This window comes from Elephantulus edwardii, unplaced genomic scaffold, assembly GCF_000299155.1.
Source record: "Elephantulus edwardii isolate Elephantulus edwardi_28Jun2011 unplaced genomic scaffold, EleEdw1.0 scaffold00017, whole genome shotgun sequence".
Lineage (NCBI taxonomy): Eukaryota > Metazoa > Chordata > Mammalia > Macroscelidea > Macroscelididae > Elephantulus > Elephantulus edwardii.
Window position 1 is genome coordinate 24,568,639 of NW_006399767.1, and position 17,047 is coordinate 24,585,685.

Here is a 17,047-nt window from a genome sequence, read left to right on the forward strand (position 1 = left end):
AGAGACAGAACACAGAAGATGAGACAGAGAAGAGGAGTGAGAATGGGTAATGACGGGGCAGAGAAAGGGTGAGCTCAACGGTGAACTCAGTGAGGTTCCCCATGGGACCCTAGCATATCCACAGCACCTCTGGGATCAATGTCAGAGCCTCGCTGGCCCTGAGGTGGAGTCAGCTGGGAGTGGGGTGCGGGGGGCCTGCCCTCTGGTTCAGGTTTATCTTCTCAGCTTGACCCAGGCCCCACAGTTATTTCTACTTCTACCTGGTCCTCCAGTGATCCCTTGAAGGACCATGGGTGGGAGTTTTTGGCACATAGCAGGCCTGCCATGCAGTTGGTCAAAGCTGGGGCCCAGCCTTTGGGCAGACACAGCCCCAGTCACTGGTCTGCCATGAAAAGGGGAAGCTGCTGGCCACATGTCTGGCTGGGACAAGAAGCTTTTCTGTGCCCCACGGGACGGAGGCAGGGCAGGTAGATGCAGGCCAGGCTGTGCTCTCACAAGTAGCTGGAAGTGACGAAGGAGTGGGGCCCGCGGACTCGGCTCAGGTGGATCATGGCTCGGTCGTAGGCCACCTGCACAGACTTGCGGATGCTGGTCTTGCGGCCTTCCAGCATCTTGAGCTTGTCCACAGTGTCCTCCACACCCAGGGGCAAGACTTTATCCCTTGGAAGCCACTGCCTGAAATGGAACCACAGTAAGCCTGAGCCATGACAGATTCCACAAGGGAACTCTTTGAGACGAACCTGTCGTGGACTGGCAAGGTCTGGGGGTTGAGAAAAGGCACAAGAAGGTGGATCAGGGCTCACCAGGCAAGAGGCCACCAAGAGCCTGCTAAGCCAGTGTGCCAAACAGGTTGTACAGTGGGTGGAGGGCAGCAGGGGCTCTGCCCGGCACCAGGTTGTTCTCTGTGGCCTAGCACACACTCAGCTTGGAGGACATGAGGGCCCAGGAGCAGCAAGAGGCTCATCTGCTGCCCTGTGGGACTGGCTAGGCCATCCTGGAAGGCTCTGGGCCTCAATCCTGCCCGGGGGAATCAGGGACGTATGTTGAGCCAACAAAATGACTGATGTCTGCACTTCAGTGTGTGGGTGTTTTTAAAGCTCCCCAGGTCAATCTAGGGTGCAGATAAAGTGTCCAGCCTTTGGAGTCAGATGCTGGCTTGTATCCTACTTCTGGATTTGAGGTCCTGGCTTTGTGAGTGCTTTCCTCTTCTACAAAAGGGATTGTGAGAGAATTAATGAGGATCTAACTGAGGATTAAATGAGATCATGTATATAAAACAATGAGCCTAACTACACAAAGCACTCAACAGTTGCTGCTATTATTATCACAGTTTTTTTCACTGGCAAGTTTTACTCATTCACCAGCTGCTCTGCAGGAGACAGAGGGGCAGTCTCCTCCTGTGTGATTTATTGCCTCTGAAAACCCACTGGAGAGTCACTCATGACTTGGTTCTGACTCGACAGTACATAACAACTCCTCATTCTACAGAAACAGCAGTGAAATCACTGGGTGTTTAGCACCCTGGTACTGAGGAAGTGGTGTTGGTAAACCACGAATGAGCCTTGTAGTAGACACTTCACTGAATTGTCCAGAAGCCCCAGGGACCATTCAATTCTTGAACTAAAAAGAATACTGACAAACTCCTGACAAAGTCTCTCTAGGGCACTATGTGGTCCCTTCCCAGGACAGCTGGCACTCAGTGCTAGCTGATGCAAGAATCCACAGGCATAACCCCAATTCCCACACCTCTATGGGATCACCAAGCTCCAGAGCTCCCCAGAGGGTCAGCTGAAGCCTGTCTCAGATCCTCCCCCGTGCCATGCTATGTGCTCCTCATCACGCACAAGTTTTGATTCAAGAGCTCTTCTCAATAAACCTCAGATACAAATTAAGTGTTTCCCAGTAATATAATCTGTGACATCTAGAAATCACAATCTTCCAGGGGGCTGCTTGTACCATGCTTCACCTGGTAGAGGCCTAGAGCAATTAGGTTCACAGCACTTCTGTGCTCATTTAGGGCACACCTTAACCATCTGAACAGAATCCCCGTCTGGGCCCCTTGGTCTGCTTCTGGTGCAGGGCCACCCCTGGCAGATTCACTACTCACCAGGTGCGCTTGTTATCAAAGAAGAGGACAAGGAAGAGCTTCTCTCCAGCCTCTGCCTGTCTCTGCTCGCCCAGCTTCAGCACATCCATTGGGGGGACTGGGATGGGGACACCATTGTGCAGAAGGCCCTCCCGGGGCATCTTGGGATCGATGATCTGCAAACAGGAAAGGAGAAGGAAGGGCACTCAGCAGAGACAGGTGGACTGTGCAGGGCATCCAACCCCAGGACTAACCACTGGGATACCCCATACCAAAGCTAGGCTGGAACCTGGCCATGCCCACAACCATATAATGGAGGGGGTGACCTCTTCCAGGATCTCCAGCCAGATAGCTTGACTATCTGCTCAGTTCATAGAAGTAATCCTTGTGCTCTATCCAAACAGTCTTTTCTGTGAGAGAAACTCTGCACACTGCCAAGCCCTGTAGCATCAGCACCGAGGAGAGTACTGATGTTTAGGCTAGCTAGGCAAACCTCTTCCTCCCTCTGGCCCTTAGGGGAGAACAGTGGTAATCATTCTTTCCCCTTTCAGGAAATCCTCCCCAATTTCCCTTTGGAACTGTCACAATTCACCCCCAATGCTCAGGGGCACACTAGGCTATGATGACAGTCAGCAGGAGGGGTCACTCCTTTCTGGTGTCCCTCATTCTCTCTGGTTTGTGAATCAGACACATTGTGACACTTCAATGGTAAATCAAAGGGTTCCACTTCCCCACCAACACCAGAGATATGGTGGAGTATATACCCCAGGCCTGATACTTAGGCCCTGCCTAGCTCAGAGCAGATACTCAGAAAAGCATCCTAGCAACACAACCCAGCAAGAATTCTCCTGCTCCATGAAACACTCTGAACGTTTCCAACCCTTCCACTCCGCAATTATTTACACATTATAATCTCTCTCATTTTACTCTCTTGCCTGGGAAGTTTTCAGCGAAGGTATTAACTGACAAAGGGAAGCACCAGGCCCAGAAAAAAGATGTATGTAGCAGGGTGAAGCCATGGCTGGGCCTAAAACCAGCTGCCTGAACAAGCCTCAGGCCTCTGCTGCCTCCTATACAGCGCGCTTCCAGGGCAGCTGGCTGGTAATCTTTGTGCACAAGGCCAGAGACTTGGGAATTTACAGAAGCAACCTCCTTTAGAGATAGAGTCCCCAGGGGCCTCCTCTTAGAGCAATTATTATTTACCTTGAGACTTGGTGGAGTCTAGCAGCTTCCCTATATAAAGTTAGGACTTTAAGGAAAAAACCCCACCCACCTCTTGGTGTCTGATTTGATCAAAACTAGCCTGTCAGTCCAGGGATTTGAACTAGTTCAACCTTCTGCTAAGAATTCGCTTTTCCACCTCAACCACATGGAATCAGATGCTTTGTGGAACAAAGATGGACAATCTTGTCTCATAAGACTTTTGCAGCCTTGGAAAACCTGTTGGAGGATTCTGATCTAATGGCACATGACTGAGAAATTATGGAATACCATGCAGCATGTAGGAACAATGATTTTGTATATTACTACCTAACTTGGAAGGGACTGTAGAGCTTTATGCTAAGTGAACTAACTCAGTCCCATAAGGACAAATATTGTATAAGACCATTACTGTAGAATGAGTATGAGGATCCAAAGGGGGGAAGGGAAGAGCAGAAGGGTGAGGACAGGCAGGGGCTTGGGGTGGTTAATCATAGAGTTGCACAATATGACGTGTGAAGGAGGGTGGGTGAAGCAAATGAACTTTATAAATAAACCAGTATTTTAAAAAAAAATACAAAGTACAAAAAACAAAAAAAACACCACCACTGATTAAAAAAATCTACATTTTAAGGAGATCTCCAGGTGATTGCTCTAAGTGGTGAGTCAAGTGTTTTAACCACTGTACTACCAGACCATCTTCCTTGGAGCTAAGGACTCTTGAAAAATCTCTGGAGGGCAAAAGCTAGGGGAGTGAGCCTGCCATGTGAGGAGAGCTCGCCCCTCTTTTTAGACAGTAGCAATTCTGTCACAAGATAGTAAACAATGGTACACTCACTCAATGGAATTATTATACAGATATGAAAGAACATGAAAATAAAGTGTTTAGTATAATTTGAAACACTATATAATAAATGTATATGCACACTATTACTACTAAAGAAAAATAAGGGACATAATGCTTGCAGAAGACAAGACATGTTGGGACGGTGTGCTCACTGTACTTTATTTTTCCAAAAGTGCTTTCATTTGGATAAATAAAAGCATTTTTTAAAAATTTATGAAAATAAAATTAAAGACTAAGAAGCTAATACAAGGGGAGCTCTGGTGGCCTAGTGGCAAGGAGCTGCAACTACAATCCCAGAGGCGAATGGTTCGAATCCACCAGATGCTCTGCCAGGTAAGGAGGGACGATCTCCTCCTGTACCAGTCAGATCTGATTTGACGGTACACTCACACAAAAATAATAAAAAAAAATTTTTTTTTAAAAAGAAGCTAATACATTCACTATGTATATAAACACATTTAAGCATACATAAGAGAAAGACTGGGAAAATGTACATTAAAATAAAAATATAGGTTGTGTTCAGGTGGTGAATGCATTTTTTTTATACTGAAAAAAACAACCAACATATAATTAAGAGGATAATTAAAATTAAAACTATTTAGACTGTCTTTTAAAAAATCATGAGGTTTATGAATTTAAAAAAAAACCCAAAACACCCAACAACCACCAACAAACAAAAAACCCAACCACACACCAGATCTGCACATCCTTGGTAAATTAGAGTGAGTTAAGCTAAGTTGCCCGGGTCTCACCCATGGCAGACCCTGAGCCTTGGAACATGACGGAGCCCCTGTGTGAGATCCCTGCCTGGCAAGGTTCAGGAAGGAGTCCAGCAGGTTACGTGGGTTCCAATACTAGCTCCCGCAAGCTGTATAACGTTGTTAGGGCTAGAGTTTCTTGACCTGTTCAAAAAGGCTCAAAGTCCCTCTTCACCTTAAAAGGCTGATATTTGAAACAAAAGTCACAGATGTGAAGGAGCTGAAAGAAGCCAGAACACTGTATGCATGCCAAAAGTAGGTAAGGTGCTTCTTTGCTTTGACTACTGGGAATCTTAAAAAACTATTCTTGCTTCCATATGGCCCAGAAAGTCTAATTTGATAGCTAGAGGGTGAAAGTGAAAGAGCCCTGAGTACAGTGGTTAAAGAGTTCAGTAGTTAGAATAAAAAAGTCAGTAGTTAGAATCCACAAACCACTGCAGGACCAAGACGTGGCTTCGGGAATGATTACAGCCTTGGAAATGCTACAAGGCAGTTCTACTTCACCACATTGGGTTGGTGTGGACTGACTCCTCAACACTAGGTTTTTTGTTTGTTTAAGGAGGGGGCTCAGCTTCTATATTGTTGTTAAAACTTCCTAAGGTTATTCTGACTTGCTTCAAAGATTCAGAATCCAGAGCTAAATGGATAGTACCTCCCCAGTACAGAAAAAAAAAACTGCACTGCTGTCTGTGGAGTTTACTATTCAATCTGGTTTTCCTAACCACTGAACTTGAATTTGCCATGTGGATGGCTGGGAATATGTGAATAGGTTGTGTGAGCTTATCCACAAGGGGCTTGGCTAGTCTTGTAATTAAATTGAGTGATCCAGTAGCAGAAAGGAACCTTCCCTACGAACAAAGAAGCAGCAGCAGGAGAATGTAGTATATCCTTCAGGCCCAGAAATTATTGCTCTAGTTATACCTGCGGCAGCAATAGCCATAGTTGAACCAGAGAACCAAGATGACACAGAACTACCTTGGGACTGCTGCCCCTCACAGATAGAACCAGAGCTAAGCCAAGTGCCTCTGTCCAAGTTATTTGGACAATGGAAAGCCAGTACTAACAAGAGTGAGAACTTTGTACTGAGGTGCCTGCAAGCATGTTTCAAGAGCTGTCCTGATTGAGTGACTACCCTGGATTACAACCTTCTGACTCCACCAAGCCATTCTGTGTGGTCTGTGAGGTATCGCTCACATGGGATTTTGGACCCAGCAAAGCAGTAAGATTGGTGTTGAAAAGAGTGGGAAAGAGGTACGGGAGTGTGGGAGACATGTCTGATCTCATGGGAATTGGTTTTGTTACTGATGCTGTTGATGGGGATAGTTCCTCTTTGTAAGGCTGGCAAAGGTCAGGCATGGCTGTGCCATGTGACCCACGATCTTTTTATATTGTCAAATTGGAATTGACTCATAGCTGACCCTCCACTGATTTCTGAAGTTGGAAATCACAGGGGAGATTGCCCATCCTTCTCTCACAGAGAGGTACAGCCTTTGGGTTAGCAGCACATCTCCCGATGAACTACACACAGAGCTCTCTTCAGGACACAAAGAGTCTAAGAAAGAACCACCAAGGTGGTGAAGACATAGAAGAAATGTACTTTTTCAGTTACTGCTGGGAGAAGGGTAAATTAGAATTCTCTCTCTAAAGGGCAACTTGAGAATTTATATCTAAGCAATAGAATATTGTGTAATTTTCCCAAGAAGGTATGTCTAGAAACCCTCTGTAAAGAAACAATCATAAATGTGCACAAAGGTACAGCTACAAGGATGCTTACTGCTGGCTGCCTATCACAGTTAAAAAATTCAAAACAATTTAAACAACCAATGAAAGAATGGTTAAATACAGTACAAGCATACAACCGAGGACAATGTGGTCATTAAGAGTGATGTTGACAAGAATGTTTAATGGCATAACACACTCATGCTCACGATATGTTATCAAGTGAAACAGGTTAAAATATCCAGGTAAAGCCTCTCAAGGTGTATATTTATGCATTTAATAAAGCCTGAGTGGACATAAAGCCAAGTAAGTGATCCCTGATTAGAAAGGGCTGTGCTTGATTTCTGATTTAGTGGCTCAGTGCATAGGATTCGACATCAGTTAAATTGTAGGCTCAAATTCTAACCTGGTCACTTTTAGCTGGTTGACCACAGGTAATGAATTGTTTTCTTTCTTATAAAAACAAAAAACAAAAAACGAGAACAACTATAGGTGTGTCAGAGACAATAAGATTGGCACAAGATAGAGCAGGGTTTGGGCTGCTGTATATTGGATGTTATGAGACAAAGGCAACAACAATGTATCTTCTTTAGTATTTGAAATATTTTAGCATAACGGATGTTGAAGATAAAAGCATTTGATAGTAACTTTAAAAATTCTCAGAAACAACAAGCACATATTACTTTATGTATATGCAAATTAAATGCTAATAAAACCCTAAGAAAATTCTAATACTATTTCAAGAACTCTAAAATGAGAGCCTTGTTAGTTTGACCCACCCAGGCTGAGGTAAATCTCCCTCCCTTTTGAAGCTGAAGCTGATGGCAATGTGACTCCCACCACTCTGCTGGCTTGATCCAATCAGATAAGCCCCTGAGGCAAAGCAAGAACCAGAACCGCCCATGGGAGGCAGGAGGGTGGCGTCTGGGGCAGACTCACCAAGGCGGGGTAGGAGGGGTAGCCTCTGCACTTGGCCCACACCAGCTCCAGGGGCTCCAGGTCTCCGCGGTCTTCAAAGGGCATCAGGAGGCTTCTGCCTGGGGGTTGGGGAGGGGAGGAGACAGTGCCCAAAGGGGACTTGGAATGGTGTCCAGAGGCCTAGCTGTGGCCTCTATTTGTATGGGGCAGCCCAGGAATGAGTCAGTAACATGCCCTCCACCCTTCCTCTCCCTTGCCCTTTCCTTAGGAGAGGTCCTCAGACTAGATCAGGGGTTAACTTTTCCTGTAAAGGGCCAGATTTGAGATAGTTCAGGTCTTGCAAGCCACAGAGTCTCTCAACTCCAGTATCATTCTAAACTTATGGAAGAATACTCTGGACTAGATGGCTTTCCTAGAAAAATATTACTATGTTAACACCTGGGCTCCTGAGGTATGGAGTAAGATCCAGCTTGGGCAAAGCCACATACTGCTCTCTGGTTCTATGTGGGAACTCTTGATGATGGCTTTTTCTTGGACAGAGAAGCCTGGAATGGGCATCCAGAAAAACTATTTGGCAAATAAATTATCACCTGGTCATTCCAAGTCACCTGGATGCACAGTGCTCAGAGTTAGGCAAGTTCAGGTCTGCAGGTCTTGTTTCTGTCAGACTCTCTGAAGCTGACTTCATCTGCCTACTGCACTAGCACCTGTGAAGGGCGCTGCCCCAATGCTTTTGAACAGAGAGGATCCTCTCTGTCCCCGCCCAAGGAAGTGACTACTCCCAAAAGAAGAAAACAGCCCAAAGAGCTGACGTTATGTTTCTAAAGAAACATTACCACTCTCATTTAAAATGTATTAAAAATACATCTTGATTTTTGAAATGACCTAAAATCTTTTATACCTCTTGGGTCAACATCAACAATAAAAATATAAAAATCTAATATTGTAGAGATAGATGCAGGGAAGCTGGTGTAATCATTCAAGCTGATGAAAGTGCAGACAATCCAGTCCTTTCAGAATGTAATTTGGCAGTAGGTACCAAAAGCCATTAAAAAAAAAAAGTATGAACCATCTGCTCTTGTAAATTTCTTTCCTGAGAATTTATTCTAAGAAAAGTAACTTTAGAAACAAATAAAACGATTTTTAACAAAAATATAGGTCACCATATTATGTTAAAAATAGGGAATAATAATAAATTTAGCAGTTGAAGGGTTAATTAATTTATAATGCACAGATTCAAAGTTGTACTACTATAATAAAATGAGAAAGATGTGTAAATACAAAAAGATACACATGTGCAAGTGTTTTGAATTAGCATTTTGTTAAAAATGTGTCTAAAGTAAACAGAAAAAAACAGAAGATGAAGGTGTTAAAGTGGGACTGTGGAAGGACAAATTCTTTTTAAAATTTCCTCTGGCACCATTTCAATCGTAAGGAAAAACTTTTTATGAATAAAACGTCACCACCAGAAGCACAAGCATGTGTACATCTACTTCCAAACTTGTGCTGGATGCTATACAAACTCTTTGAGGCATAAACCCTGCCTTCTAGGAGCTGACAGGCACAGACAGTAATGAAACATTCAAGGCATGCATTCATTAACACACACGCACAAGGAAAAAACATGGTAAGAGAAAAGAAAGCAGCCGGGAATAGGAAAGGAGGAAAGAGAAGGACTGAAGTCTAAGGCAGAAGCTTCTAAGACAGGGCATCGACAGAATGCATTCACCTCCAAGAGGACTGAACAGAGTGGGCTCAGAAGAGACCAGCGCACTCTGCACCCGCTCCAGCTGAGTACCATCGAGGCCTTCCCATCTGGCCCTGCCCTGCCCTTTATTCCTTTAGCCCAACCAGATAAGACCCACTTGTTTACTATCTGGATCAGCAAGAATAGAATATTTTATAGAGAGTGCTGAAAGCATTAGACTAACATGAAACTACCACTAAGGTTATGTGTGGAATTTACTGATATACGTAGGCCATCATGAGGGCAGAAAGACTGGCAATATCAAAACTACAAACGTACACTTTTATTAAAACAATAATTCTACTGCTATAGATATACTTCCTGTGTATAAAACACAATCTATGTACAATAATCTTCACTGAAGTACTGAATGTAATTGCAAGTAAGTGACAACAATTGAAATACTCATCTTTAAGTAAATTATGACAAGTCTATACAATGGAAGACTAGGCAGCTGATAAAATGGAAGGAGGCAGCTCTATGGGTACCAACAGGAAAAGCTCCAAGATACACTAGCAACTGAATAAAAGGTATGGTTTAGAGTAGCATACATGCATTAGGCTTCTGCTACTCTCTCACTTATAAATACACACTTCAGCTCGTGCATAGGTCAGGCAGAGCTCTGATCTGTTGTACACAGGGTTGCTAAGAGAATCAACTCTATGAAACCTAACAAAAATAACATGTATAGATCACCTCTGAAAAACAGAAGAAACGACTAAACATAGTTGCTGGTGACACTGTTAACAGAGGAAAGTGCAATTTTCAGTCTATAGTCTTTTGTATCTTTTGATTTATTACTATGGGCATGTACAACCTGCTCAGATTAAAGATGAATTTTTAAAAAATACTATTAATGAGTTGGGAGGAAGAGAGAGCTTCCTGTCCAGTGCCAAAGGGTTTGGAAGAACTCAGAGACTGGATACTTTCATTCTGAGCCTCAACAGAGCCCAAAGAGCTGGCTCCTCCAACGTTCTGCCCCAACCTGAATCCCATGCCTCACCTGAATCATTGTAGTCAGAGTCTCCATTCACACCTTCTAAGAAGGGTACTCGGGACAAGGCTGGCTTCCCACGGCTTCGTTTTGGAGTAGTCAGACCACTGCATACAGAGCACCGACAGGGAAAGGAAGTGAGCAACCTCAACAAACAAACTTACTCTTTCTCTTCTATTTCTGATAGAAATAAAATGCTGCAAAAAGCCTGCAGAGGATGGTTTCTTATCTTTCCCTATATATTCACACCACTCTATATCACATCTCTGAGGAACTACTTCATCCACAGGAAAGACCTACGCTTGGAAGGAAATTCCCTAAGCTTTGGACTTTGTGTCCTTGCAATCTTACTCATACGCCAATACTTTCAGAGCCTAACAGCCTGGTCACAAGAAGGACAGCCTAGAAGTCTTTACTCCCTATTTCACTCAATTTCTTCTTTAGAAATAAATTTTTAGATATAAAATATTTCCTGACATTTCTATGAGTGCTTCTTACTTCCTCAATCTGAACACCTATCCCCTCCCTCAAACTTTTCTCTCAATATTCTCCCTGACCCACAAAAAAAGCCATGGATAATGCAAGAAAATAAAAATCCTGGAACAAAATTAAAAGCAAATGAGCAAATGTGAGAATAGTTATAGCAAAGTAATGGTGTAACTGGGACCTATACAGACATCAGTAATTTTAATAGCTTCCCATCAAATTTAAAGTACAACTATGGGTAAGCGTCTCGAGGCAAGAACAATGTGGCTGCCTTGTTTAATATTGTTGATAGGTGTCTTCAAGTAGTTTCAACTTAAAGGGATGCCCTGTGATGGCGGAAATGTCCCACAAAGTTTTCTAGGGTGAGGTCTTAATAGCTGACCACCTTGTGGATTACAAACACCAAAAATCTGGTTAGCGGCCAACGACTTAACTGCTGCATGAGTAGAACTTCTGATTTTAGTTATTACTACTCTAAATTTTTCTTCTCTAAAAAGAATGCTTAAGGATAGGTAGATCTTGTTTTGGGAAATACATTTTTGAGAAGTTGTTGTTAAGTCGTAGGCGACTCATAGCGACCCTATGAAGGAAGGTCCTGGACACATGTAAAATTTTCGTCCTTTCTCCAGGTTCATAGGGTTTCCAGAGGCAAGCTATTACCGAAGTGGATGCCACCCCTCCTTCCAAGCTTGTTTTAATTGGGGAGCTCCACCAAACACTGTTCGCCATGGGTAACCATTCTCACATTTGACTTCTCAGTATAACAGTGTTCGGCTTCACAGTGACCACGAGTTACCTCTGTACAGAAATTTTCATTTGTACATTAATCCTATGAGGTAGGCTCTATTAACCTACTAAGGTGATTCCAGCTCATAGTGACTAGATAGGACAACTGCCCCTTAGAATTTCTAAGGCTACATAGATTTTCCCCATCCATTTTCATTGGACTATAGGGAAAGTTTATAGGTGGATAGTAGCAGACTGGAGAGGCTACTGGTAGGTTCGAACTGCTGGCCTTTCTGGTTGGTAGCCTAGTGCTTAATCATTGCACTACAAGAGTTCCTTGTGTTAGTTATACTGTCTGCCCATAATACAGTTCAATAAATGAAGTATGAAAGGACTAATTTCCCAAGTTTTTACTACAATAAGAATGTATGCTTTTATAATCAGGTTCTAACAAATGTTATTAATAGTATTTTTAGGCTATAAAGATAAAACAATAAGATAGGGTAACTTATTGGCAGAAGAGTAGGAATGCTTAAGAAATCCTTAGGATAGGAAGAAGATGGGGTTAGAACTGGTTAAAGAGTACTCCTATTTTACTGAATCATAACTGCCTTAACATGATCATAAGCAGAAAACCTTGTTTAACCAGGACCCAATGAATCATAATCCTTCAATAACCAGTAGTTAAAGTGGGAGGATTTTTTTCCTGTTGGGAAAATTAGGGCTTCTAACAGGTTCAATCCAGTTCAACCTCCTGATGATAACTTGCATTTCTACCTTATATACTGAATCAGAATCTACAGATTATTAAGATCCTCAGGTGTTTTTTTATGAAAATGTAGAATCTGATTCAGTGTATCTGGTGTGGAAATACAAATTCTCAGCAGGTAGCTGAATCAGAGTGAGTTGGTTCAAAGCTCTGGTTGGGAGGGAAAACACAAAACCAAAAGATATTCCACTCACATTCTGGATGCGGTTCCTACTCAATCTACAAAAAGCTGGCACTGGATTCAGATTTTCTGAGACTTCTTTTATAAGGCAAACTTCTCATCATCGATATGGGGAAGATGAGAGAGGGAGGGAGGGAGGGAGGGAGAGAGATAAAGAGAGAGAAAGAGAAAGAGAGAGAGAGAGGGAGGGAGGGAGAGTTCAAAAGCCAGTTCTACTCTAGCTGTGACTGTGAGCAAGTCACTTAGCCTCTCCCAGGCCCGAGTTCTCCACAGGCTGTTGTGAAATTTACTGAGTTAATACAGAATAGCACACAGTAGAGAACACAGCAAGGACTGTATTCAGTAAAAGGCAGTTAGAGTTACTATGAAGGGCTGTACATTTTAGTGTCTTACATTAAGCAGAACCAAATAATAATACTGTTATATGAAATGATAAGCTGAGAAGTTTGACTAAAATAGGATGAGGTATCACCTAGGTCTGTGCACTACTGATTTCTGGGAATAAAACACAACGGGGTGGGGGAGGGGGAATCTTTCATGGAAGGAGGGACCAACACATGCTCCACCCTTTGTTGTTGTTATGTGACCCATAGTAGACCCTCCCCTGTGTTTTCAGAGGCAGTTAATTGAATGGGAAGAGATTACCCATCTTTCTCAGGTGAAGCAGCTGGGGGATTCGAACTGTGCCTTCGGGACTGCAGCGCACCTTCTCACTCCTGAGTCACCAGAGTTCCCTACTCTTCCCTTCAGTTAAGGGCCAAGAAGATAGTTTGATAAACATACCACGCCTCACCCTCAACCTAACCTGCACTTCCAGGCACTTGGTGGTGTCTTTGAAGGGATTCAGGAGGGCCCAGGATCGCCAATCCAGAACCAGGTGAGAAAAATTTTATAATCTGGAGTCTTTTTTTCTCTTCCCAATGCCTGATAATTGCTTATTTTTTTTTTTCAAGGCTTCAAACCAGTTCATTCTCATCTGATCCCTTTCTAAAAATTTGCATTTCCACTCCAGATACACTGAACCCAAATCTACATTTTAATAACATCCCCAGGTGATTCCTACATATACATAAGACTAAATTTATGTATGCATAGGGATCACTGGAAGAATATAAAAATCACCAGGAGTTAAATCAGAGTAAATGAATTAAAAATCTTAGGGGGAGGGGAGGTTTCCCCCCATTCACTACTCAAATAGCTCTAGAGGCTATAGCAGGGAGGATGAAAGCGAAGACAACTCTGAAGTGTGGAAGAAAGGAAGATCTAAGGACCCATTGCAAGCTGGATGCTAACAGCTGGGGCCAGGGCTGCCCCAGGGGTCGCAGGGGGCCTCCTGCAGAGCAGTCAACCAGGAGCCCAGCAGCTAGAGCCAACTAAATCCCCAGCAGAACACACGTGAACCACGAAGCCTATCCCTCTCTAGACATACTTTAAACACAGACAGCTCGCATTTTAAAGGGGTGCCCTTCCTCCCCTATTCTGAACCCAGAACCCAGTCAGCAGCCATGTGAAGGGGTCCTAGGGTCAGTTGTCAGGATAAGTCATTTTCCATGCTTCCAAGACTCCCTCTTATTGTCTTGCACAGCACAAAACACTGAAGGGATCCATAAACTCTTGGACTTGGAAGAAACATTAAAGATCTCAGAAATCCTTCAGGTAACAGAATGAAAAATAAAAATAAACCACCTAGCTGTTCTTAGCTCAAGAGTAGAAGAGCTGGGAATGTCTGTTGGAATAGGCACTTCCATATTTCCTCTGTACTCATTTCTTATGTGCCTCTTAAGCTGTCACTGCCAAGAAGCATCAAAGGGTGAAAGAATATGGGAGAGTGGCTCACACATTAGCCTCACCGGGTGTAGGAAAGCTATTGTTCCCTTACGTCAAGAACCCAAATTCATAAAACCTATAAATATCAGCTGCTCCTCTGATCCTAATGGGATCAGGTCTGAGTGTCAAAAGCCACCCCATTCCCAGGAGCTCCTCAAGTTACAGAGGTCTCAGGAAACAACAGGGGTGGGATAGGGAAAAAAATGGAGACAAGCAGGCAGAGGCTGGACTGGTGGGTACGCAGAAAATAAAGGGAGAAGATGGTGGAGTGGCAGACAAGGCTCTGAGGACAAGTGGTCTCTTACCTGCAGGTTTCAAGTGCCAGTCCACCACTGAGACTCAAACTACACTCGGAGTCAGACCCGCTTTCGGTGGTGTGTTTTCCAAAGCCATTGGTCACACCTGCCAAGGATACACAGAGTAAGCCTGAGTGCAGAAACTCCCTTCCCCCTGACAGACACTGTAATTTGGTGAAGATGCTTTTTGGGGGAGGGGTGGGGGGAATAGGGATAGTGGTGATGTTGATGGTGTTGGTGTTCAGGGAAGGTAGATGTATACAGTTCCTGGCCCTACTCTAACGGAGTCCTGGGTGTTGGATAAAATGACACTGTTGGTTTTGGAAATACTATTGGCTGAGGAATGAGCAGACACTGTATTTTCCTTCCCATCCCTCTGGTTTCCCATTAAGGAAAACGTAGCTCTTAGTTCACCATTGGCTCACATGGCCCTGGAACTGCTGTTCATTTTAAGCCTCAATTATCAGCTTCTGTTGCCACTTTAGGAGCCCACCCACTTTGCCTCTTCAGATAAACTCACACACCCTATCTATCACACAGCCGCAACAACCAGATCCTTTCTTTTGGGATGAAGTCAGGAGAGGGTGGGGTAGGATAAGGGTGGGCCAATTACACCCTTCGGTATCAAGCAGGGCTAGTCAAAGATGCAGGTGAAACTTTTCAGCAGACCTTCCTAGGATGGGCAGTCAGAATTCCCTGAGGCCTAGGCTGGGTTCTGAATAAAGTTTATAACCCAGGGTATGTCCTTTTCCTCTTTAAACTGTTGGTTTTTTTCCCCTTTAGTAAAGATAATGAAAATAATACTCTTCCTTGTGGAGGAGGCTATTAAAATATGAATGAGAAAAGGTCTGTTTACAGCAGGGGGCCCTTCAGAGGCAAATGAAGACTGATCAGCCTAGGTAAATGAACTTCACCTTGTTAGGAAGGTTTCTGTCTTTTCTGTACTCAATCAACTCCTAACCACACACTCTATAGGCCTATAAATCTGACAGCTGAGCCAAGAGGTATGGAAATGTGTTAGGCACTAGACACGTTTCAGACATCCTGGGCAGAAAACCCAAGGCAAGTTACAGCTGTCGAGTGTCCCAGCCAAGATGTTTATATTCAAGCCCGGCTCTGCCTCTAAAATGACTGGCTTGTCACTGAAGGCAGTCCTGCCTCAGGTGTCTCTCGGCAACAGAGTAACATGTTTTTGTGAGACTCAACTAAGGCTCCACAGATGTATTTCTGGAGGCAAGGCAACTGGGACAGCAGAAGGGGAATAAATTCTAGCAGTACCTCCTAGCAGTAGACCTCCTCAGGGTGGAGGGGCCTAAGGTCTGGGACTATTCCCCAAGGGCAAGACTTCATAAATGATTTTAGTGCTGTATGGCTGAACTTGGTAAAACTGAGGATGATAAATTGCATCTACTGCTACATCAGAGCTGATCTGATGGCAAAGGTCAACCAAAAGGAGTGCATAATAGTAAACCAATTTTAATTCAACAGAGGGGGCTCTTAGCAATGTAGTCTATAGGAGGGGTTGGACTGCTAACCCAAAGGTGTTGGTGCATCTGAATGACCAGTGACTCTGAGGAATCATGTGCCATGCAATCCACAGCCTCAGAAAACCCACTGGAGGGTCAACTATGAGTTGGTTTCAACCTGATGGCAATGGTTTCAGGTTTTTTAAACTGTCAAGTGCTTTATCTAAGGGATTTCTAATTTTTAGAAAACTAGTCCCATATTAACACCAAATCCATTGTCTTCAAATTGATTCTAACACATAAAGACCCTATAAGACACATGAGGAAGTTTTGTCCAACGGGGCTTTTGCATGGCAGTCATTAAAGGGGGTGAGTAGACTGCCACAACTTTTTCCCATGTAACTGCTTGTGGGTTCAAACTGCCAGTCTTTCAGTTAGCAGTCACTTAACCATTTTGCTATCAGGCTCCTAGCCCGCTATTAGAGCTAGGAAAATCTCAGAGGTTAATTAACTCAGGATACACAGGTGATAAGGAGACTGGGATTTTAATGCAACTCTCCCCAACTTCAGGCCTCACCCACTAGCCTTCATGTACCAGTGCACTATCCTACTAGGGAGCTTGGTCCAGAAGGAATGGAAGGTATTGTTAGAAATACAGTATTAACACAGAAAGATAGAAAAGCAAATGCTAGACTCACAGCCCAAAGCCACCGCATAAATGGACCTTGAGAGGGACAAGGAGCAAAAGCCAAGAGCAGCCCCTCCTCATTAAGCAAGCTGGCCTTCTCTATCCCACCAAGACAAAACTGCTCTGCCCAGCATTAGAGGTCCTCCCATCTAGGCCCACCTGCCCACCCAGTGTGGGATCCTGAACTGCTTGGGTAGTTCATCTTCTCACTGTTCCCTTCAGAGACTGTCTTTCCTCCTCATTTATAAACACCCAAGCCAGAGTCTTTTGCCAGTCTTTTTATCATCCCTCGGCACAGCGTAAGTGCCACCTCCTCGTGAAACCTTCCCAATTCCTCCA

General features: G+C 43.8%; 1 protein-coding gene across 1 annotated transcript in view; it reads right to left on the bottom strand.

The window, feature by feature from the left end:
• Positions 1-491: 491 nt before the first annotated feature.
• The window catches only part of BRPF3 (bromodomain and PHD finger containing, 3), a 32,425-nt gene continuing 15,869 nt past the window's right edge, over positions 492-17,047 (bottom strand). Inside the window, exons 8-12 of the mRNA XM_006882039.1 lie at positions 14,564-14,660; positions 10,279-10,376; positions 7,550-7,647; positions 2,108-2,262; positions 492-675 (exon numbers count right to left, since the gene is read on the bottom strand). Coding sequence (XP_006882101.1) covers positions 492-675; positions 2,108-2,262; positions 7,550-7,647; positions 10,279-10,376; positions 14,564-14,660 — 632 coding nt within the window. The remainder of the gene's footprint in view (positions 676-2,107; positions 2,263-7,549; positions 7,648-10,278; positions 10,377-14,563; positions 14,661-17,047) is intronic.